This window comes from Carettochelys insculpta, chromosome 1 (assembly GCF_033958435.1).
Source record: "Carettochelys insculpta isolate YL-2023 chromosome 1, ASM3395843v1, whole genome shotgun sequence".
Taxonomy (NCBI): Eukaryota; Metazoa; Chordata; order Testudines; family Carettochelyidae; genus Carettochelys; species Carettochelys insculpta.
The window spans coordinates 293,637,490-293,662,224 of NC_134137.1; the positions used below are offsets into that span (position 1 = coordinate 293,637,490).

The window sequence follows — 24,735 nt, forward strand, 5'->3', positions numbered from 1 at the left end:
AGAGGCTGTACGGCATGACGTGACATCAGCGGAAGTGGAGCACAGCTTCCTTCCGGTAGTGCGTGAGCGCCGAGTGGAGCCGAGACCCAGCGGAGCTTGAATCCCGATAAGACAAGATGGCCGGGCTGCCCCGCAGGATCATTAAGGTAACCGCCATCTCCTCCTTTCCTCGGCCCTTCGCGCCGCCCTCCCCGCGCCGCCGTCCCCGTGCGGCGGGGCTCAGAGCGCGGAGTTTCCGGGGAGCGGGGCCGGGCACAGCGCGGGGAGGCGGGTTCTGCCGCTCCGCCGACCACGGGCACCAGGGCAGGCCCCGCCGGGCTGGGAGCGGGCGGGGCCTTGGTCTATGGAGCCGCCATTTGCCCCCCCCCGCCCACGGGCTGCGTGAGCGAGCGAGGCGCCGCAGGCCCCATGCGGTGGCGGCGGCAGGGTGAGAAGCGGCTGTGGGACCCGGGTGGGGTCTTGGTGCCGCCGCCGCGTCTCGGGGAATGAATGAACAGGTGAGGCCGCGGCTTGTGCGCCGCCGCTGGGCTCCCACAGCCGGGCGCGTGGAGCCGCGTTAGCCGCCAGGTCTGTGTCCGCCTGCCGGGGTAGCCCCGCCCCGCCCCGCTCCGCTCCGGACTCTTTGCCTCCGGCCGCCTCTCGAATTTTACTCTGGGCTGTAGCGTCCGTGACAGCGGCGGGGAGGGAAATGCGGCACTAGGCTGCGGAAGCGGGACGTGCTTCGGTGCGTCGTGCACCGAAATCCTGCTCCGATCCGCGTTCTTTGGGGAAAGATTGTGACACCCTCCACCCCATCGTCGATGCCCCTCTTCAGACTGGCAATTAGGGCTTCCCAGTTTGCGCTCGTGACGATTTGTTAATCTTTTGATGACTCAGGTCTGACTGTCTGAGGAAGTGAGGTTACATCAATTGTGACGACTGCCCCAATTAGGCACGTTAACATGTTTTTGTGAAAACAAAAAAGCAGTCGTTTAGCACTTTAAAGGCTACGTTGTGGTGACTTTATTTATCAGGGCTGCGTGGGTTTGCTTGAATCTTATCTTCATTTTTTTAATAGCTCCAGGAAGTTAAGTTTTTGCATTTCTACTTTAGTGTTAGGGTAGGTCTTAAGTTATTTTAATCATATAATTTTTCTCCTAACTAGATGGTACTCTGTGGGTAGTGAAAAGGTAATTCTATAATGAAATTTTCTATGTATTTAGTGAAGTAAAGAAGAATTCAGACTAACCTTCAAATGGGACACTTAATTGCAATGTCAGAACAATGGAGATCTCTTGAATTACTGATATTTGGGGCAGGGACTATAAAATTGCATGTGGAATAATGGTTTAAAATGTGGGTGGGTATTGTAAGCAGAGTTCCTTCACGTGAAATGTGCTTAAGACACAAGCATTTGTATGACCCAAAGGGCTGTGTTAATTATTTGTTTTCTTACTTTTTAATAATAATTTCTTGTAGTGAAATGTGAATTCAACAAATTTCTTAGCTCATGCTACTATACTTCTACTTAAACCCTTGTACTCTGAGCAGAGCACGATGTTTGCTAAAATATGCAATGTGTTTACTTCAGAATTGCTCTGGTTAGTTCAAGCCACTGAGTGCTCTAACTGAATCTGATGTGGCTTTTTTTATACCAACTTATATAAATGTTATAGTGGGTGATCTAATTGACACACAACAGTGAAATCACACAATAAAAACTAACAAATGCAACATAATATTGTTCTGGCTAGATATGTATCTGTCTCCTTGTGTTAATGCAACACATATTCTTCATTATATATGCAACTTCATCTTTTAAGAAGTCATGTGATGACTGGTTCTAAAAAAGTAAGTTATTCCAGTAAGGTTCTTTAGGTTTGATTAGAAGGAACATAATATTTTCCTGTTAAATTGAATACCATACAGATAATTTCTAACACCATGAAGCTGTTCTTGGATGAACACACTGGCAGTTTGCAACCAGTGCTAACAGCAAAGAACAGGAAGATATGTGGATTAAAAATTGAGTAACAAATATCTGGGATAACAAAATGAAACTAGGAAAAAGAAAAGGTGGCATGAAAATGTGGAGAATTTTTTGGGACAAAACTTAATATAACTGAGTGTGATGTGTCATTCATTCAGTTATTTCAAAGAACTGGAAACACTGGAAATGTTACTGAAATGAGTAAGGGTCAGCTGGTGTTACAAAATATAGTGAAAACAAGATTATTGGGATTGATGATAATGATTTTTATTTACAGTGAAATGTAATTGAAATACAGCTTTTTTTAAAGAACTTAGTTAAATTTGACAGCCTGTGAGGTCTACATTTATTATAATGTAGTATAACTTTATAAATTTATTACAAAAATAGTGCACATTTGCTACCATGTGGCAAAGAAAGTAATTAGTGAACTGGCAGAAGTGATTGACAGAGCTTCTAGAATCAGAATTGGATGACTCGAGGCAACTTTTGATAGCAATGACCTTTGCTGCAGGTGCAGAGAATATTTTCTTCACTTCGGTTTGTTCAGTTAAATTATTAGTTCATTCAAATTAGGCATCGAATTGGGGATTGAAGCTTCCTTTCTCTCTCTCATTTTTTTTTTCCTCTTCTCCCAATATGTGACGAAAACCAGGTTTGAGAGGAGACTTATTAGATCTAAAATCTGGAAAGAGACGGTAACAAATAATTGGTTCAACTTGCTAACTGCAGATCAACTAATTTAATTAGCTTAAATGCACAATAGATTTTGAAGTTTGATAAACTTTGTTTCTAGAACATTTAAAATAACTTAATTCAAAAGTATTCATTTATGCAGTGTTTTTGTTCATTTCTAAGTGAGTTTGAATTTTTAATCAGTGCTGACACATCACAGATGTAATATTGTTAATTTAAGTGCATTCTTAAATTAGTAAATTAAGTTTTATAGTTGCTTAAATATCTTAAGTATGATATTCTTCTGATTACCAAAACAAATACAAATTATTGTAAATGCTTTAATTGCAAATCAGCATATTTTAGTTGATGCTTGTTCATTGGTAGCAATCTTTTACTTCAGGAAAAACCCTAAAATACCAATACAAAACAGCTAAAATTGATGATGTAAATAGATGTTCTGCTTGTTGATCAAAACAATTTAAACATTGATTTAGTTTACATAAGTCCACACTGTTATGGAGATGCCACAAAAGCTCCACAATAGTTTAGATGGCTTTTAGGGTTCACCTGCTTATCTGCACTAAAAATTAATGAAACTACCTATAAGCTGGTAACAGGTTTCTCCACAAAGTGGTGTGCTTTCTCTTCGTGAGACGTCTGAAGCAAATCACACAATTTCTTTCCAAGATATGGGTGGAAGCGTGAAATCTAGAAAAATAGCCCTGTGCTTTTTTGCCCCCTTACAACCTAAAACTAGATGTTCTATATTTGTCTGGTTATTGGGATGCTGCTTGCAGCTTTGGAGAGTGCTAATTAGTAAGAGAACAGTGTGTGGTTAGATAAGCATATAGATGAATTTATTTTCATGCCTCCATGGACTCCAGAGCTTTTGAATTTGTCATTACTAAATGAACTGCAATCTATAATGTCCATACTATATATTGGATTTGGGATGTCAGGCATACAGCCTTTGGGGTCACATTTGGCTGACATGACTGAGATTATGCAGAGTATATGTTTATTTTTCAAAATGAAAGTTTCTAGCCTTCCTGGCTTCAGAAAGAGAGTGCCTTCCTAGTATAAGCTGATTATACATCTGCCTGAATCTGCAGAAGTTTGGTACACGTAAGTGGTAAATTCCAAAAGCCAGTGATTCTTTAGTGTCTGTATCAAATATTCCATTGCTGATCATTTGATGGCATAGGAAAGCAAGTGGAAGTACAGTGCTTCGTGGTTGCAACTCCAAAATCAAGGAAAGCAAATAGAGTGAATAATAAAGGGAGAAAAACAGAAAGGTCGAAATAGTGGTAGCCTAAAGAAAAGCCTATTTTTATGCTGAATGTGAGTTTATGAATAAAATTTTTACTAAAAAAAGACTGTATGTTCCCTTAATACCTTTGCAAGCCTTCCACTGTCACCTGTAGGATATCTACTGTGGATTGAGGCGCATATGAAGTTCTAAATGCGTGTTCTGGCTCATGGGCTGTATGGAATACAGCCATCTCCTTTGCAGGAGATTAACATTCCTCTTGTTGATCTGGGGCCAGCAGTGGACCTCTGCTGGTCTTCAGGTTGGCCAGGGCAGGGCCTCACTACTCTTCAGTCTACTTACTGCTTCACGATTTTGTACAGGCTGGGTATAGTTCAAGAGCAGGGAAACTTGTCCCTTGTCTCCTCGGCAGAGGGCTCGGCGGGTATGTGGGACTCCAGTAGAGGATTTTGGAGGGTGGCATAAGGTATTAATTTATTAGGGCTGGTAAAGTCAGTTGATTTACTGTTTGTGTGTTCAGCAGCATTAATGGGGAGCACAGAGTTCAGACAGCTGGAGAGACTGGTTTCTTTGGGCCTACGCAATGAAGGTGGGAGACAAGGCTGGGTTAGATGTGGCTTGACGCTAGTGTAATTTTTCAAGTCCTGAGATTGACATTGTTTATATTAGAGAAAATTCTACCGGAATGACTACATTAATGCAGTAGCACAAGTGAAATCCCTTGATGCACTGTCTGCATTATGTAAATGACACATCAGTGTGACTTAATTCAGTAAATTTCATTGTAGTTCATCTTCATTAGAGAAATTTGCAACAGTGTAACTGTATCCGTGTAATTATGCTAGGGTAGCCTGACCTCTAGTGTACACATCTGTGGAATAGTAACAAAGAGGAAGCCGTGCTAGTCTATACACTATCAAAACAAAAAGCAGTCAAGTAGCACTTTAAAGACTAGCAAAATGGTTTATTAGGTGAGCTTTCGTGGGACAGACCCACTTCTTCAGACCATAGCCAGACCAGAACAGACTCAATATTGCTGGTCTGGCTATGGTCTGAAGAAGTGGGTCTGTCCAACGAAAGCTCACCTAATAAACCATTTTGCTAGTCTTTAAAGTGCTACTTGACTGCTTTTTGTTTTGATCTGTGGAATAATATGTAGTGCAATCACCTATGGGGAAGAGATCTAAAAGTCTTTCTGATTTTTAAAAGAACTGCTTTGCTACAATGAGGTGAAAGCAGGTATGTGTTCATAGGGCAGTTAACCAGCTTTGCAAACTTCAGAATCACTGGTGTGGTGAAGAGCCTGAAGATCTTTTGGACTTTTGATCTGCGAGTGTGGGTGGGTGTGTAATCGTGGCTGGTTGACCTTCATTATATACATTCATACATAAACTTCCATGCTTAAGAGTGCTGTACTTTTCTCAAATGTTAAATGATTTTTTTAACAAAAATTACAGAAGTTTACAATCTTAACTTGGATATTTTTATCTAAAAGTTTTAAGACTTGAGAATATGCCATATTGTATTAAACTGGCAAGTAAAATAGATTTTCATGTCATACTAGAGCTACTTTTTCTTCATGTGTCAAACTATGCATCTGATAAGCTCCTTTTCCAAACTTTGTGAACATATGTATGAATTGCCATATAAATTCACTGACATACATCTACCGTAGTCTCCTCAAACAGCTTTATCCCAAAACAGAAAACTATTTTCCCATCAATCTTTAATGTACTATTACTCCCATAATTAGATGAACGCCCTCACAGTTTACCTTCTCATATAGAGTCAGTCTTGCCTGGAGAAGTGAAAAATCATATTTTTCCACTTTGACAGAGTATGAAGAAATGAATATTCACTCATGTCATGCAGCTGGCTGTAATCTGACTTTTTTGCTTACATGCCAACATGCTGCTTAATTTAACCCCAGCTGCTCCCTAGCTTGTTGTAGTGTCCATTTCACATGCTTCAGTTTAACTCTGCAACTGTATGATAGTCACGTAGGACATCTGACTTCTTTTATTATTACTTTTATTTTGGATTCTTATGAAATGCAAGCATATACTATATGATATATTTGTTTCTTATTTCAAACAAGTCCTGTCAAAACAAATGGTTTTCATGCAATTAGCAATGTATAATAAGATATGTAGGTGGTGGTGATAACATTGGTTTACCAGTACGTTGGCTAATTAAATTGGAGCAAGGGGAAATCCCTTAGAAAATTATGCTTACCTCAGTCCTGTGCATGTGGAAAGGAAATGGTGGGAAGCCAAAACTGGGGAAACAGGTCCATGATTTGCATGAGTATGGCCAGGAAGAAATGGATCTGTGGCTCAGAATGAAATGAGAGAGAGAAATGCATCCGACTCAGTGAGAAAGTCAGTAGCTGAAGACAGGATAGAATAAAATAAATGGCTTGCCACACATAATAGGCGAGTGAGTGATCATTACAAGTTGTTCAAATGATCACTTAATTAATCTATGACTACTGGTTAAGACTTGCTGCATCTATCACCTGTTGAGATTTTTCTGGAGAGCAAGGAGTACATCTTTTTCTCAAGTAGAGAGTAACGTCTAAAGAATCAGACCAGTATACATGTTAAACTAAAAGCCATTACTTGTCACTCAACTCATTCCTGCATTCTCACACTATTTGCATGGCATCCTCTAAGTGTTACAGGTTGAACCTCTCTAATCTGACACAGTTTTGTCCTGTAACATCATAATCCTGGCTAACTAAAATAATGCTGGACAAATACTTATCATAGGTGTAGCCTAGTCTCTTGTGGTCCCATCAAGTTTACCGCCAGCAGTTCTGGCTCTCAATGCTCTTTGCTGCTGTCTAGCTCTAATTTACCTCACATGTAGAGACCAGTAAGCTTGGTAGTGCTGCTAGATAATATAGACTTGTGGTCTGACAAATTCTCTCATTTGGCACTGGCAGGGTCCCAAGGATGCTGGACTAAGGCTGTTCAACCTGCCATCCTTGTTACTGTTGCAGAAGGTGAAATTGGAGAGAGCTGCTCTTGAAAAAGGAGTTGCACTCCATCCCTTCTCCTCCCCCTCCTTCCCAGCACGTTTGGAGTGCTGTGAATTAGCTGATATGTGGCATTCCAATTCTGGGAGGGGGCAGTAGGGGGGGCAAGTGTGAATTGAAGTGTGGAGCTTCAGTATCACAGTGCAGGAGAGGCTTCAGGAAGGAGGAGGAGTATGCACTTGTTGCCTGCAGGTGGAACCCGGGTGGGCCATATGTAGTCTTGGTTGTCAGTCATTGATTTAAAGTAGTTTTAATTATGAACTGTAATGTAAACTGAAAAGAAATCTTATAAGGAATAAGTTGTAAAACATTCACTTTAAACAAAAAAAAGGAGGGGGACTTAAAGGGTCATGTTAGTTATGTGGAAGTTTTTGGAGCTATTTTTTCCTGTAAGGTGTCCCCTTGAGCAACTGTAAACAAAAAAAATATAACCGATCCCTTTCATGTAAATTTGGGTGAGCCTTCTTGGCATAAATGTATGTAACTAATGAAAGGGGAAAAAACATAAATGGGGAGTCTAACCTCCTGCTTTGTAGATGTTCTTGCCAACTGCATGGTAGCTAAGCAAGTATTTGCCCAGTAAAGCACAACATTAAACATAATGACACCCTTTTAAAATAGGAGGTGCGAGGCAAAATTGGAAAGAGGGTAGAGGTAGTGGCTTGGTCTTGTGTGGGGAGAGGTTTGGAGAGAAGAGCCAAGAAAAAAACATGGGAACCAGCAGAAAAGGTTGAGGAACCATTAAAGAATAGGTCACAAGATACAACTAATAAAACACAAGCTGCAAGAGGAGGATATAGAAGATGACATATTCAGCAGCTACAGAAACAGGCAGATCAAGGAATCCTTGTGTTGTAACTTTATCCAAGGTTTTCTAGAAAATGGAAAACTTTGCATATGGTAATTAAAGATGTAGGGTTGACAACCACCAAACAATTTTTGCCTTTACATCTGCTGGTTTGGTAGTCACTTCTAATCTGAAGATCATGCTGTTTGCATATAGGCGGAGTTGATTGTAGCTTTCACCTTGATAGGTTTTAAGAGTTCATGTATACTTTTTTTTTTTTTTTTTGCCGAGTAAAGAAGGGGAAACTCAAATGGGAAGACATTGACAATACATATGTCCTTCTAAACAGTCTGTGCAAGTCAGAGAAACAATTATAATAAACATAAAAGCACTTCTGAAATTAATGTAATTGTTGTGGCTGTTTCCCTTCCCATGATTGTCAAGTGCTTTGAGATCCTTTGGTGTAAGGTGCTACAGCACTCTGCCATAATCTGTGTATACGTTGTATAGTATAGTAGCTTCAGCATGTTGTTGCTTAGTGGCATGGTATAAACAGGAGGTACTAATCTTCTGTGAGCCCATTTGCCATTCTGTAAACCAGTGTTGTGCAACCTGTGGCCTACATGGGGCCCATTGGGATTCTGGGTGTGGCCCATTCATTCATTTTTTTTACTGTTGCCCATGTGCAGGGGTCAGCAACCTGTGGCTCTGGAACTGCATATGGCTCTTTGAGGAGTCATTTGCAGCTGCTGCCACTGACTTCTCTGCAGCTCCCTGCCCTGCTGCTGCTGAAACAATGTGGTGTGTGTGTGTGTGTGTGTGTGTGTGAACATCAGCTGTGACTGCCTTGTGTTTCCTCTGCACCCGGTCAAAGTGCTGCTGTGGTTCAGTCAGCATATCCTGCAAATTCCGGGCATGCCCGTGCAGTTAGCCAAACTACCCTACCCCAGGAGACCATCTTGGTTATGACACTATTGCAGTCCACTGAGATGCAGGGCCACTCGTGTGGCCCACTCATTGGTGTAAGTTACCCATCACCGCTCTAAAAAATGAGCGTGTAGCTTGGCCACATGGAATCATATCTGTTCCATTCATGAAATCTAACGCCTTGCTGGAGTTCACTTTCTGTATTTTGGGAAAACCTTCTTTTCCCTTTGGTAGTGTCCTTTTCTTCTCCAGAACAGAAAAGCCACACACCTTCAAGGGATGGAGTATTTAAGATCCTTTTTGGCTATAGCAGTTAACTGAATTCGTTAAAAAACAAACCCTGTAGTCTTTTAAAATTACCCATTTTCTTTCTAGTACAGAGATGGGCAATAATTTGAGGGTGGGACACTCCAGGAGTTTGAGGGCTGCACTCTTCCATTATATTAACAGAGGAGGTGTGAGGACTGAGATTGAGGCTGGGTGTAGAAGGGACCTTGGGGTAAGGGCTTTGCAGATCTGTGGGGTCTGGGAGAGTTTGGTTGCAAGGGTTTGGGTTGTGACCTAGGGCGGGTGAATGGGGTGCAGGGCCTGGGAGGAGTGAAGGGTTGGATTATGTGGGGTGTAGGGGCAGAGAGTTAAGGTTATGTGATTGGGGTGAGGTAGAGGGTTTGGGGTGGTGCAGGGACTAGGGTGTGAGAGGCAGGCTTTGGCCAGAAGTGTTACTGTATGACTCTGAGCCAGCAGCCTATCAGGTTTCCTAGGCAGGCTCTTTTCTTGCCCACCCATTGCAGGGTGTCTGAATAGCCACAAGCTTGAGGGGAGAAGGAGGGACGCTTGCTGCCTATACCTCAAACAGCGAGCTCCCACTGACTAGAAACCAGCCAGTGCGATTGTACTGGATGCAGGGGCAGCATGTGAACTTCTCTCCCTTCCCCAGGGCTTGCAAGTGCTGCAAGACACAGGGCCCCGCAGCTGCTTTTTTTTTTTTTTTTTTTGAGTGGGGGCCAGGGTAGGCAGAGAGCCTGCCTGAAGCTCCCCACTGTGTGTGGGCCAGATCTGGTGGCTTGGCTGGCTTGGCCGTTTTAGCACTTTTGTTGGGAAAAGAGGGACACATCTTTCATGCCTCTCCTGTTCCGTTCATCCCTGCCCCTCCCCTAATAGTCTCCCAGGCTCAGTTGTCCCCCTTCCTTCTGGGGTAATTTTCTGGGATCACCTTACTGTCATTATGCTTCTACTGAAAAAAGATTAGCTGTTTTGTTCCAGAGCCCATCATTTTATTCAGCCAGCCTGGGATATCAGAAAGCAAGATGAGGTGCTCTTGTCACAAGGGAGAGTCCTGCTTCTTACCTTCCTTTTGCTTTCCTTACTTGGGTCTCTTGTCTCCTTTTTTGCCCCAGACTTTTCAGTCTCCTCCTTTGTTGCATTTTTGAACACACGTAAGCGTGCATCTCCTCATTCTCTCCTTCAGTCTCAAACCTACGCCTGCCTCCCCTTTTTGCCCTTCACCCTCTGCTTTTGGACCTCTATGGTGTGGCTGCATTGCAGTTTCACACACTGCTCTTGGGCTGGTGGGTGTGGTACAGCATTCAGGTATGGACATTCAGGCTCAGTCTGGAGTTTGGGCGTTAGGAACCTGTGGAGTGGGAGCGTCCCAAGAGCTCAGTCTGAAGACCCATCTTGCACATCTGTACCACAGTTAAACAACCCCCGCCCCAAGTCAGCCAGCATTGCGCCAACCACACACGTACAACAAATTTCTTCTGTATAAAGATATAGCTTCCTGAAGTTGCACTGAGTGCAATTGCATTGCTGTAGTGTTGCTTTCTGATGAAGATGCAGCTAAGCAGGCAGCAAAGAGGTCTCCTCTCAGATTAATGACTCCACCATTGGATGTGCACTGTTCTTAAAATGGGGTGACAAAAAGTATGCTTTGACATTATTTATTAAGGACTTTCTCGTATTCACATGCGTTGTGGCTTTTGATACATTGATTTTTTTTTTTTGTAACTGAATTTGGGAAGAAATTACTTCTCGCTACAGGGAGAAATTACTTCTCCCTGCCCCAGCCTACAAGTTAGATTTATAGGCTCATAAGAACTGGATTACTCTTCTCGTTTTTTTTAAAAAACTCCTACGTTTGCTTTTCAACAATTAGTTCAAAATAACTTGATATTAATAGCATCTTCTAATTCCCTAAATATTCTACTATGCAACTTGTCAAGATGGGATTGAATTGTGTATGTTTAAATCTTCTGGATGTTCCTTTTAACACTTTTCCCTCATTTCCTTCTGTTGTTTTCAGTTGGTATCAAAGTTGTTGTGATCAGTCAGTCCAGTTCTTGGAATGTTCTTAGAAAGTTGTTTATATAAAGTACTTGGGTTAAAGTGCTCTTGTGAACTGTTTGGATGATACAGAACTTTAAGCTGCAAGCAAGTACATCCTGGAATCACTTAAAAGAGCAATGTTCATAGAGAGGTAGCCATGTTAGTCAGCACTATGTGAAAAAGCAGGAGCACTCTTGTAAGCCTTGCAAAGTACTATTGAATTTTGGAGGAGAAAAATTGGTTTTCATGCATTTTTCTTTGCAAAGATCCTAATCTAAAGTGTGTGGCGGGATTGCTAGATGACATATTGGAGGAGCTGTACTCAGGAGCGCCACTTATGAATGGTGAAATGTTTTAACTGGCTTCTTGACCTAGTTTTGCCATCTTTGGTTATTTTCATCTCAGTAGCACAATGAAGCAGTGTCTTTTGTATGAACTCACCTGCCCCTTGAGTACTGGCAAAAGATGTGAGAATTTTAAGTCAGTAGAGCAGTCTGTCTAATAGAATGCTTCATAGTGGATCTGGGAATATTCAGTCAGTCAAATTGTTTTATTGGCTGAAATTTCTATGTATCAAGGTATTCACAGCTAATGATACATTTTGGTGAGGAAGAGTCATTCTCTTGTGACTCAGGATTTTAAAAAAGGGAAAATACAAGTGCTTTAAAAAATAGTCAGTGTTTCTGAAGTTTGTAGCTGACCAGTAAAGCTTTTTTTTTTCTTTTGAGTTAGGGAATGGTTTATTAATGTCCAAATTAATAGTTTATAGAAATGTGAAAATTAATAATTTCTGTACTGGGACCTCAGACTGTTCTGATGACACTCCCATTTGGTACTGAACTGATTCTATACTTAAATAAGGTAGGTGGTTAGGACACTGTGCCTTAATGTTAAATTGCTGCACCCATACTCCTACTATTATAAAAAGTTGCTGACTTGGCCATTTATGGCTACGCCTACACTAGCCAAAAACTTCGAAATGGCCACGCAAATGGCCATTTCGTAGTTTACTAATGAAGCGCTAAAATACATATTCAGCGTCTCATTAGCATGCAGGCGGCCGCGGCACTTCAAAGTTGACGTGGCTCATCCAGATGGGGCTCCTTTTCGAAAGGACCCCGGCTACTTTGAAGTCCCCTTATTCCCATGAGCAGATGGGAATAAGGGGACTTCGAAGTAGCCGGGGTCCTTTCGAAAAGGAGCCCCGTCTGGATGAACCACGTCAATTTTGAAGTGCCGCGGCCGCCTGCATGCTAATGAGGCGCTGAATATGTATTTTAGCGCTTCATTAGTAAACTACGAAATGGCCATTTGCGTGGCCATTTCGAAGTTTTTGGCTAGTGTAGACACTGCCTATAATACAGTAAACCCTTGAGTTACGTGCGGGTTGCGTTCCTGAAACCCCCACGTAACTCAAATTTTCACACAAGTTGAGGGGCAATGGGAGCTGCTGAGCTTGCAGGAGCTGCTTGCTGGGAGACAGGAAACTGACCATCACAGGGCTGGTCAATTTCCCAGCCCTGTAAGGGGAGGAGAGCCTTAAGCCAGGCTGCCTTTGGTCCAAGCTCCCTGCCCCTTAGGGGAGCTGGGAGAGTGACCAACCAGCCTTGCAGAGCTGGGAAACTGAGTAGGCAGCAGCCTTGGTCAGTTTCCAGGCTCTGGCCAGTGGAGGGGAGCAGGGAAGGAGGGTCAGTCTGGTTCCCTGCTCCCCTCCGCTCCTGGGAGCCAGGAAACTTATCAGGGTTGCTGCCTACTCAGTGTCCCAGCCCTGAAAAGGGAGGTGAGCCAGACGCCAGGCTGCCTCCTAGTTCCCACCACCCTGCTGCTCTGGTCAGGGGCACAGCCAAAAGTCACACTGCCACTGCTGACAGGAGCAATCTGACTCTTGGCTATTGCTCCTGTCAGGGCAGTAGTTGCATTAACCTGAGACACGCATAACCTGTGTATCTTGAGGGTTTACTGTACGCATCCGGCTGGGAAGGTTTTGAACCTAGTTGCCAAAGAGAACCGAGTACAGTTCAGCCTCTCTATTCCAGGTGTCCTTAATCCAGGGAATTGGTGTTCCCTGTAAGCTGCGCACTTGTGTGCGCAAGTGGGAGAGGTTCAAATGATTCAAATGCTGCCCAACTTGATTAGCAGAGTTCCGACCCCTTGGTTTTTGTTTGTACTGGTAGTGCACCTTTGCATGTGTCTTGGTGCACAGAAAATTATTCTGTACATGGCTGAGAAAAATCCACAACAGATGAAAAGATTAGAAGAAACATTGCTGGGGATATCCACAGTATGGTCCCTGGCAGGAGGAGAAGAAAGTAGCTCTGCATGCTGCTGTTCCCCTTCTCCCCCTGCTCACCTGCATGGCCACCTTTAATATTTTTTTACAAGTTCCTTGACTGCCTCTTTTTTTTTTTTTTTCAAAACATAAAGTGCAGGTCCGGCCAGAATTGAGGATTTTGTGCTGTAGGGAATCTGCAAGGTTGGATTTTTACATGACCAGTAAGTTCCTTCTTAGCATCTGTCAATTTTCATTAAACTTTCTTAGGCATGGCCGTCACAAAGGAAATTTCAGTTCAGTAAATCTGTATATAGAACTCTGTTTACAATAGACTCAGACTGTCTTGTGAGTAAGCTTTTTATTTGATTGTTTTGTACCTTTTCCTATTTCATTTGCGTCCCTAGCATGCTGGATAGACCTTCCTGTTTGAATGAATTTGTACCAGTGAAATGGGACATGCAAATATAAAGGTGTTTGCTATTCCCATTGGCTGGTAGGAAGGCATAAGCTATTCTAAAAATTCTGCTGGACTAGTAGAACACCACTTTTGCACTGTTCAAATAAATAACAGGACAAATTTAAAGTCTTACTACTGGTTCAGCCTCCCTAGTCTGGCATCCTGAGGACCTGAGCAGTCCTGGACCAGGGATTTTGCCAGACTACGGGAGGTCAATTCTTCCTCCCTGCTAGTGATTTCAGGTCCTGCTCCTGGTCTCCCCTGCCCGTCAGGCTGCTGGCTCCTGGCCCCAGGCACCCCTCCCCAGCTGCTGCTTTTTGAGACCATGGCTTCCCACACAGCCCCAACAATGAGCCACTGCTCTCTGGCCTGTGACTTTGTTCCAGCTCTTGTCTGCTGCTTCCCACCAGGCCAGCCCTGGCCGCTGCTTCTGGCTCAGGGTGAGGATGTCTTCCTGCAGCTCCAGGCCCCACTCTCCCTGGCTGCTGCTGCTCCCCCTTGCTACCAGAGCAGCTGTGGCTGCCCTGCCCTGGTCTGACTGGCCACCTCTCCTCCTCCCAGCTCTGGGACTCTGGTCCTGGAAGATATGTGGTCCTGCTGGGCCACGGATGTTGCTGGATGGGAAAATGCTGCATTTGGGAGTTTCAGCCAGTATGCAGCATAAATCGCCTAAAGCCAATGAAATTAATGCTCAAAGCCCATCTCTTTTCTGTGACTTAATTTCCAGTAGGCCTCAAAGAGCTTCATTTTCTATGTTTTGCTGAAATATTTTGATCCAGATTGATGCGATTTCTGGCTTTCAGTGTTCAAAAAACTAACTTTGTACAGACACTTATGTTGGCACTGAATGTGTGTGTTTGCAGTCTACCTGTAAAATGGTGGGTGTGTATAAGACTTGACTTTGTGATACTGTTGCTCCTGCCATATTAGGCTTCCACCATAATTTTGTTGGATGTGCAGGGATGGATACTAGCTCTGGCTGCCAGCCCTAGGCATTAATGACTGTGATATACTTGCAGCACAATGTCTGTCAAGCAAACTGGCAGGTATAATAGTCATATGTTTACATTGTTCCTGCAGCATTTTCTTCAACAAATGGGTCTCTATCTTTTCCAAATTGCCACAATTTATGGAGGTTCTTTATTACCTTTCTGTGCCTTGTCTTTTAACTCAGCTGCAATTATTTGACAATCATCCTATGATTCTAGTGGGGCCTTAATTATATATTTTTGCAATAAGCATGTATAATACTGCATATTTTTCCTATCATTTATAAAATAGGAATTCAGGCATCCTTAAAGTGTTTGGGGAGACATTTTTAAGAATATTTTATTTCTGGCTGGCTAAATCTTTTGAGGTGTGGGCTCATAAACCTGGTAAGCATTGTGATACTGAGCTCAGCGACAGCTAAATATCTTGGCCTGAGTCTTATTTTTCTGTGATAAGTCCATCTAATAAACTCTCACGTTAATTCTAAATGTTGGACTTTGTAGGTCCTGACCCAGTAAAGCACTTAGGTACATTCTCCAAGTTTTTGAGTAGTTCATTAAAATTATTGGCACTACTCACATGCTGAAGAGTTCTGTAGAATTAGGGCCATAGCGAGCTGAATTTAAAGGAGACTGGCAAATACTTCAGTGGGGGTGGAGCATAGCATATATGAAATGGGTAGGATAAAACAGGTAGCCAGCATTTGTCTGAGAACTTTTTCAGTCGCTTTCCAAATTCCACTCCTACATGCTGTAAAGGGGTATTAAAATGCAAGCATTACCTTGTCTTTTATAATATGTGCAACTTTTTCCAAAAGGTAATCAACCCTTTTAATGCCTGCCTTTGTATTTGTGTAATGCTGCCTTGCTAGGGCATTTGGATTCTTGTGCCTGAGCAAGAAGTTACAAGGGACAAAATTTAGTCTCCTTAAACACTGGATAATCAACCAGTGTGATGTGACTATTCCTGTGTCTGTGCCATTGTGCTTTTCTTCCTTCAAGGCGTTTAAAAGCTCCATGCGGCAGAAAGCATTTTAATGGGAGCTTTGTTGCTGACACCAGGCATTGGATTAATAAGCAGAAGAATCTGCAAGAAATAGATGAAGTACATAAATGTTGTACTGACGTAAATAAGTTACAAGCTGCGTGTGCATAGTTAACACAATTTTATTATTCTAATGTGGAAAAGGGAATAAGCTATTCTGGTGAGAGACATGTCTCAGCTGCAATAATATCCACACAAGGGATTGTACTAGTATAACACTATTAGTTAAGGATGTGGGTATTTTTAAAAAAAAAAATAAATCCAAATTAGCTATGGTGGTACAAATTTGAAATTTAGCCTTGGCCAAATATTGCTTGGTCTGCACCACATGGTTAGATCCACATAGGCTGCCTTGCATCAACCTAGCTGTGGAAGTGTCTTGGCTTTAACTTGGCTCCTGGCAACATAAATGCCTCTTTGCACCTGTTTAGTAATACCATTTTCTTAAGCAGCATAGTTCTAGTCAGTACAGTATTGGTGTAGACATTGTGTTGCTTACACCAGCTGTTACTTGCTTTCAGCCATTATCTCATGCTGATAATACAAGTTCTCCCAGTGAGGAGGTGTACATCTGATGCAGGGAGCCAAGTATGCGCGCACAATTTAATAACTGTGGTGGCAGTATGCCAACATAAGTGAAGTCAGCATAATTTTATAATGTAGATGACCCCCCTCCCTCGCAAAAAAGAGTCAGGGTGGGGGGTTGTGGTTTTTACATAGATAACTGAGTTAGCTGTCCTGCTTTCAAATCCTAGCAGAGGCCAGGCTGCTGGATGTAGTTAGGTGAGGTCACCCCCAGGTGGGAGTGTAGTACTGCTCTTGCCTCGTTACTTGATGGTTTGTAAAAGCTGTCTGTCCATTGTAAATTCTGGTGGAAATAGCCAGATAAACTAATTCATGCTAGTTTATTTCTGTTCTAAAACAAACAGCCTTTTTGGCTCTGAATACATAGTTAGCCTTACAACAAATTTATGAAGCAGCACTAGGCAGGCAGTGCTTTTCGGTAAGTTTGAGGTCAAAGCCTGACTTCTCTCTTACAGCTGACAAAATGTTGCTGACAAAGATTGAAAAAAAACAGATTTCATGAACGTTTCTGTGAAAAGCTTCCTACCATTTACACACAGTTACTTTCAGAACTTTAGTCTGGCAGATATACTAAAGAAAAAAGGGTTAAAGGTGTCTTCTAGAAAGAAGATGAATGCTGCATTTGTTGATACAAAACAAGTATTAGTCAAAGACGATATATTTAGCTATAGGGTAAGGTCATGAGTGTTGTAACATAGTAGGAGTTTTTATAGACTCTTTCCCTTTTCTTATATATTTAAGCAAGTTGGTGGTGGTGTGGATGGCTTGTGATTTTTGGGTGCTTTTTTCCCCTTGTTTGTTTTTTCATTTAGGACTCTCTTAGTTTTGTAGGTACAGTAAGGTCTCAGAGTACATGAACACAGAATATGTGACCCGCTCTTATGTGGCTGACCCCGATTCCTACGGTAAACCCTGGAAATGCTCGATTTTTCCATATGTGCTTAACTCCCCTCCCCCCATGCTCCATTCACAGCTCCTGCTCATCCCCCACCTCTGGCTGTAGCTCACCACCCCTCAGGCGAAATTCCAGCTCAACCTCCCTGGCCCTGATTCAACCCCCCTGTGCGTCACCACCTGCATGCTCCCCTGGTTCAACACCTCCCCTCCCCCCGCATGCTCCCCTGGTTCAAACCCCTCATGGCCTGGCTCACCACCCAAGCAGGGCTCCGGCTCACCACCCCTGTGCACAGCTCCAGCTGAACTCTGCCCCCCTGCAGCCCTAACCCATTCTGGGCTTAGCCCCCACCCGCCTGCCTCCCACAGCCCCAACCCACTGCCAGGCTTAACCCTGCCCAACCCCCACCCCAGGACTTACCTTTCTTCTGTTTCCCTGGCTGCAGAACATGTGTTCAACCGGGGTGGGGGGGTGGGGGGGGAGAGTTGGCCCATGCTTACATGAAATCTGGGGGGTAAAGTCTGGAGATGGGGATGGGGTGGAGTTTGGGGGTAAGAGGAGTGAAGCCCAGGAATGGGGTTCCACAATATTATTTTGAGTTTAAAAGGGTTCTGTGGCCAAATAAAAATGGGAAACCCTCCTGTAGGGCAATAGTGAAACTGTCTAGGCAGTAGTAGTCAAACACTAAAGGGGAGAGAGATGTTTTTCTTTAATATTTCAGTTACTGTAATCTTGACCATGGTAACTGTTACAGTTTTGGGTGAATGACACCTTTACTCCTCCTCCTTCCCTTGTCTTCATCCATGATGCCTACTTAAAAGTTTTGTGCTTTTTAGCCCTCTTCTCTTTTGCTCAGAGCGCGCTCTCTCTCCACTTCAGATCAAGGGCTTAGGCTTTTCCATCACTTACCAAGTAAGCAGTCTTCACTGAGTAAAATATGCTTAATTGAAGGGTAAAAGCGTTAAATAGAAAACCATAAAGAAAACAATGAAAGTTCCTATGCACATGTTTACCAGATGTCATGTCTTCCCCCACCCCTAAGGCTCTGGTAGATGTCAGTCCATCAAATGCCTCAGCTTGGTCTGATCTCTTGGCTACCAATTCATGTCTGGTGTCAGATCCAGAACCCTTTGCACAGTAATCTGTTCCAGTTTGATCCTTTGATCTCTAACTTCCTGTAACAGTAAGTCAATGGCTTTTTCCTCCCAGGGAGAGCTTCAGAAGACCTTCCCCCCCGCCCCCCGCCTTTGCATTGATTGCCCCTTAACCTGTGGAATCTGGAATCCTTTTCATGTTTTAAATATAAAATAAATATGCTGCATGTGTTTGCAGTATCAGTTACAGTAACAAATGTAGATGAAAAGTACTTTTAAATAAGGGTGGTTTTCTCTTTAAACTGATATGCCTCACAAACAAAGCTATTTTTTAGCAATGCCAAAGAATGGGAATTGTGCAAGTCCAGTCTGATATCTTAAATTTGGTTTATGGTTGTGAATACATTACAGTGATTCAATAAAACAAACATCTGTGCAAAGTCCCCTCACTACTACACAGGCAACCTTGAACATTGCATATGAAATTGCTCTTTCTTCTGGTTCTTAGTTAGGTATGTTTGTGTAGTGCACAGTGGGAAGCACTTTTCTCAGCATCCTGGTGGTGGGATTTTTCCCTGCGGAGTTCTCTGTGGCAGTGCATCTGGTTAATTAATTCTAAAGCCAAACTGGGCAATTGTGATCACTGGTCTGACCTCCTGTATAGCCCAGGCCATGATGTTTCCTCAAAACAAGTCTTGGAACAGAGTTTTTCAGAAAAAACATTCAACTTTGCTTTAAAAATTGTCAGTGTTGCAGAGTCCACCGCAGTGTTTGGCAAATTGTGCCAATTATTGTCATGCTTAATTTTCATTCTGAATTTGTCTTACTCTTCCTATGTGATTTTTTTTTTTTTTTTTTTTTTTTTAAATACTTCACCTAATATGAAAAGTAATTTTTATGGGTTTACAAAATCTGCTTAAAATGAATGCTCGATATCCTGGTACCAATTTTTTCTAGAGGGTTGCTGTGCTTTAAAAAGCTTGCCCTTTTTACACTGGGACTCCTTCTTCCTTCTCCTCCAGGAAACCCAGCGCTTGCTGGCAGAACCAGTCCCTGGGATAAAAGCAGAGCCAGATGAGAGCAACGCACGTTATTTTCATGTGGTCATTGCAGGTCCACAGGATTCCCCCTTTGAGGGTGGGACATTTAAACTTGAACTATTCCTTCCAGAAGAATATCCAATGGCAGCTCCTAAAGTACGTTTCATGACCAAAATTTATCATCCTAACGTAGACAAGTTGGGAAGAATATGTTTAGATATTTTGAAAGGTAAGTTCTAACCTTTCCACTAAATATATTTCTCTTCATTTGAAGCAGGGGGAGGAGGGGAACTGATAATTTAGACCTTGAAAGGATTACAGACATGGTTTATTTTAGCTTGCTCAAAAATTCCTTTCAGATTAAAGCCATTTTAGGCAAACCCTAATATTAAATCTGGGGGTGACACTAAAGAAAGGTATTTCATACTCTTGTAAATCTGTCTCTTTAGATAAATGGTCCCCAGCTTTGCAGATCCGTACAGTTCTGCTATCAATCCAGGCTTTGCTAAGCGCCCCCAATCCAGATGATCCACTAGCAAATGACGTAGCAGAGCAGTGGAAGACCAATGAAGCCCAAGCCATAGAAACAGGTAGTGTGTCACACAAGTTGGTTGTTCTGTGTTTGTGAAATTTTATGAAAACTAAATTACTATTTAATTTTAAAACCTGACCTCCGATTTTGTGCCTCTGACTCACAAGCAAAATTGTTTTCTTGTGCATTTGACATCAGAGCCAGAGAGGAGGTTTGTCTTTGAGGATCCACTTAGATTGCACATTTTACATTGCTAAAAGTGCAAGAGTATTTAGACTCTATTACTTACTTTCTCACAATGTACAAGGAATGGATATAAATAGAGATTCTCTAATAAATTGCAGTTTAGTTCCAAAGATCTGCAGCATCTCTAACTGCTTCTTTTTCAGGTTCTAATAAAAGGTAGTTTCTGTGATAATACGATAAATAGGCTACATTATGCCTTCCCAGTGTAGGAGCCTCTGCAGCCAGGATGCCTGTTCCCAGTGACATCTGTTTCTGTGAATCCTGTGGGCTTGGATTGTGGCTAATGTTCCACAGCTAGCGTGCTTGTAGTTGTGGAAATAGTGACCTATACTTAATTTAAAATATTCAGGTGCCCCTGTTTAATGGGATCCTCTAATCCAAACACTGAGGAAATGGAGTACATTGAAATGAATAAAATGAGATGTATTGCACTTTAAAAATGTCTTTTTTTTTTTTCTTTTTTTCTTTGCAGCCAGAGCATGGACTAGGCTATATGCCATGAATAATATTTAAATTCGCTCTGAACATCAAGTGTGCATCACTTCTCCTGTTCTGCCAAGACCTCCTCTCTTTTTTTTCGTTTGCATTTAATGGACACAGTCTTAGAAACATTGCAGAATAAAAAGCCAGACATCTTCAGTCCTTTGGTGATTAAATGCACATTAGCAAATCGGTGTCTTGTCCTAATTCACTGTTGTAACGCATGAGCAGAGGCTAGAAGTGTCATCTGGATTGTTGTGAAATTGTTTAAAAGCAGTAGCACATCTCTGCTTTTAATAATTTTTTCCCATCGTGGTTTAAGTATAACACTGTGAATGAAGGTAGTCAGGGTTAGCTGCAGGGTTTTTTGTTTTAACTTCATGAGCTCCTCCTTTTCCCTTCTTACGGTGATGCCAATTGCATTGGTTAAAGCAGCTAACCGGTTACAATTTAGAATATCCCCTCTAGCCAAGTCTAACTTAGACGCCGTAGATGGACAAGCTTGATTTGAACAAAAATGGGAACATTAAACATCCATCACCTTCACTAATATTGTGATTCTGCTGTCAAGTGTAGAAACCTCCTTTCAAGAAAAAGCTTGTGACCATTTTGTATGGCTTGTCTGGAAAACCTTCTGTAAATCTTATGTTTTAGTAAAATATTTTTTGTTATTCTACTTTGTTGTACAGTTTATTTTGCTGTGGTTTTCTTTTCTTTACTGTGACCATTGTATTTAAAAAAATTGAAACCAGAACAGAAAAATTGGTCCTCTCCAGTCCGACAGATTTAATAGGAACAGTAAAAATCTGCAAATTTCCTTACTTTTGTTGCTACTGATTGTGTATTACTAGCCCATGCTATAGAATGTTCCTAAATTGGTCAATACAAAGTTGTATTTGTAACATTCTTTCAAAAAATGAGCTTCTAATTGTAATAATTTCACAGTCAAGGTTGACAGTGCATTAATGTGTATACATAAGATGTTGTTGTATCATTAGAGCAGGAGGCTAACAGTAATGGACAGCCGTAACTGAGTAAATATGACTTGTCTGTTTTGTGCTGAATACACACAATAGGTATGCTTTTCAATTCTAATTTGTCTCCAAATAAGCATATAAAACAATACAGCTGTTACAGACTGGCTAAGCAGTTGGTATTTGCGAAGTCACTTTCCATGAGCCCCATCTACTGCTGATCTTACCTACAAGCTTAATTATGCTATCACCAGAAAGGTTTCTTCATTTGGAAGCAGTAAATAACAGCTTCTTGCTTGTTTGCTCTTATATGTATTTTTCATGTCTCTTGGAATCCCATATTATTCTCTTCAGTTTAACTTCATAACCCTTTAAATGTTTCTTACTAGTTGACCTCTGTCCCCCACAACCCTTCAAGATTGTTTTCTGATCTCTAAGCTTTCAATGTGGCCAGTCTCAACTGTATATAAATGACAACCTGCAGTGGGAATGTATATCTGACAACTCACAGTGATTGGTTTTGTAGCCTGTTGGTATTCTCTGCCTCCCACACTCCTATTCTAGTGTCATCTGGAGTTTCTATAGAATGTGGTGTATTTATTGTGCTCTTATGTAAGATGAAGATTATCTATTAAAATTACATTTTCAACATACCAATGCTTTCAGTGACTGATAACTGGTATTGTCCCTCGAAGTGCATTGCCTAGTAACATATTAAAGCTTGGTTCAGAATAATCTAGTTCACAAGATTGACACTTAAAAAGATGGGTTTAATTTTAGATTTCCATATTGGATATAGCTTGGCTCATGGTTTGTGGCTTGCAGCAGATTTATAGTTTTGAAGTTGAGTAGGCCTCTTTAACAGAAACAACAAAAACAAACCCTCATTGTTAGAGAGAGACATTTGCGCAGTTTACTTGGCAAAGTTCTTGCTTATTATTTGGGTGACTGTAGTTAAGCGCGTGTACCTATAATTGTATAGTAACTGATGCAATAGATAGCTCTGTGCTGTCTTTTGAATTTTTCTAAAATGCATCTAGCTAAAGATAATTAAAACCTTCAACAGTACCATTGTTCATGTTTACCAATTGATGCCTTTGATAGCATACTCTGAATATGTAACTGAATGAAAAAAGTACTCCAGTAGAGGCATGGAGTGTAGTAAATTTCAGTGTGGGGGAGCCAGTGCATATCAGAACTTAGATGTATCTTAATGAGTCTTGAATGTAGCCAGGAGATCCAGGGGTTGACCATTAAATAGCTTCCCAGCCTGCTTTTTTTTCCTCTGCATGAGCCTCCCCTTGGTGAACGTAGTTAATGCCTTCCCCTAATGTATTCAGGAGTGAGCACTCCACTAGCCTAGTGATGGGAGCGAAGAGGATGATCTTTTTCTCTGCAGTTAGTGTAAATAGCTATGATGTATCTACGGATTTAAGTTGTTTAGAAGAACTTGCCCAAAACACTTATTTTAAAAACTATTTTAGACTCTCTAAAAATGTCTCATGGCATAACTTTGCTACCCATGATAATAGGAATCCTTTAGTGTAGACTTAATGTCTGAAACTCAAGCAAAGTAGGATCTAGGAAAATAAATTTTTATATTCCAGTAGTCACTTAGCAGAATCTTGTGCTTGTGAGTGAAGCTTAAAATGCAACATTGGATATGTTCTGCCTTGTCACAAGTGATGATTGCAGAGATTTGACTCCCTAGCTCATATTTGAGAATGTTTTGAAGGTCTTAGCTCATCTGCATAGTTGCCTGAATTACCTGAAACCATATTAATGAAATTTAGTTTTTCAAAGATTGAAGATGCCCCCCACTTTTGTTAACTAATGCTTATAACGTGACCTCTAGAATTAAAACTTGCCACCAAGTACAAGTGTGGTTGCCTTACCGTAATGAGTACTAGTTAGAATGTTTAATCTTTACAGAAGAATTCAGTGTAAGTATTTTTTTATACTTCAGTGCTATTGGTGCTAAGAGCTAACTGGCCTGGAAGCCTAAATGGAAGTCAAAGCTGTGTTTTATACATTAATTGTGTGGATGATGATTGTGTAGGCAGAAGGTATACATTATAAACCAGACCCTAAATTTTAATTTTTTTTTTTTTTTTTTTTTTTTTTTTTTGCAATAACTGACTTTAATCTAGGTCAAGGAAATACACTGGAAGGTCCATTGTCCTTGCATTTAACATTCTGAAATCTGTATGGTTATTGCTAACCATTTAGCCGTGATTTTACATGGAAATGAGGTTGTGTATAAATCACTTAGAACTGATTGAATGAATGTCTTGAATATTAGGTGACTTCTGTAGCCTAAGCCAGTGAAGTGTTGCTTTTACAGGTTTCAAGAAAGTGTCTCTCCAACACATTATGGTTACTGTAAAACATACTAATGGAATAGTTCAATTGAAAGTTGTGAAATTTTCCCTCAATTTATGTATGTTCCTACTTGGAATTATTTTGAGGGTTACTTTAAAATAAAATGTGTGAAATGTTAAACAGAACATGTCATGACTGTAATGTAACAAACACTTATTTAAAGGAAGAGGTGGATTATTCATTAACCATCATTTAAAAAGAAAGCAGTCCTTTTTGTAGTATGGCCAAGGTATTGTTCAGTTTCACAGTGGTCTCTAAATGTCTGTGCAAAATAAGAAAATAAACTTTGACAATTTTAAGTCCTCCACAATTCTTGTTTTCCATTCACTGCTGGTTTATAATGGGGAAGAAAAAGTAACCTGTTCTGTCTGAAACCTGAGCCAAAGGTTAGACTGTTTTCCTTGGTCTTGAAAGGTTTGTTTTCTAGTTACTTGCGTGATAGTCTTAAAAGCCTAGCTCTTTACACTTCCAAGGCATTACAATTTTCCATATAATTAAACTTATCCAGCCAATGTTCTTAATTACTGTAAAAAAAACAAAAGTTGAACACCTGTAAAACTAAGACATTAATACAATCATGAGTCTGCCACTTGTAATGAACATTTTGATAGCATGAGTTGTATGTAGGGCCTGAAGATTTTCTTAGCAACCCCTTTATGCTACAGCACTGAACTTTTTGTGGAGTGGCACATAGTAGCGAAACTGCTTTATTTCTGCTGTATGTTTGCTCGCTGCTGCATCATCTACA

The 24,735-nt window shown here is 41.4% G+C and overlaps 1 protein-coding gene across 1 annotated transcript; it reads left to right on the forward strand.

The window, feature by feature from the left end:
• Positions 1–42: 42 nt before the first annotated feature.
• UBE2N (ubiquitin conjugating enzyme E2 N) lies at positions 43–23,732 on the forward strand. Its single transcript, XM_075011855.1, has 4 exons — positions 43–146; positions 19,356–19,602; positions 19,823–19,963; positions 20,624–23,732. The coding sequence occupies exons 1-4, from the start codon at positions 117–119 to the stop codon at positions 20,662–20,664; spliced, it is 459 nt and encodes a 152-aa protein (XP_074867956.1). The 5' UTR covers positions 43–116; the 3' UTR covers positions 20,665–23,732.
• The last annotated feature ends 1,003 nt before the right edge of the window (positions 23,733–24,735 follow it).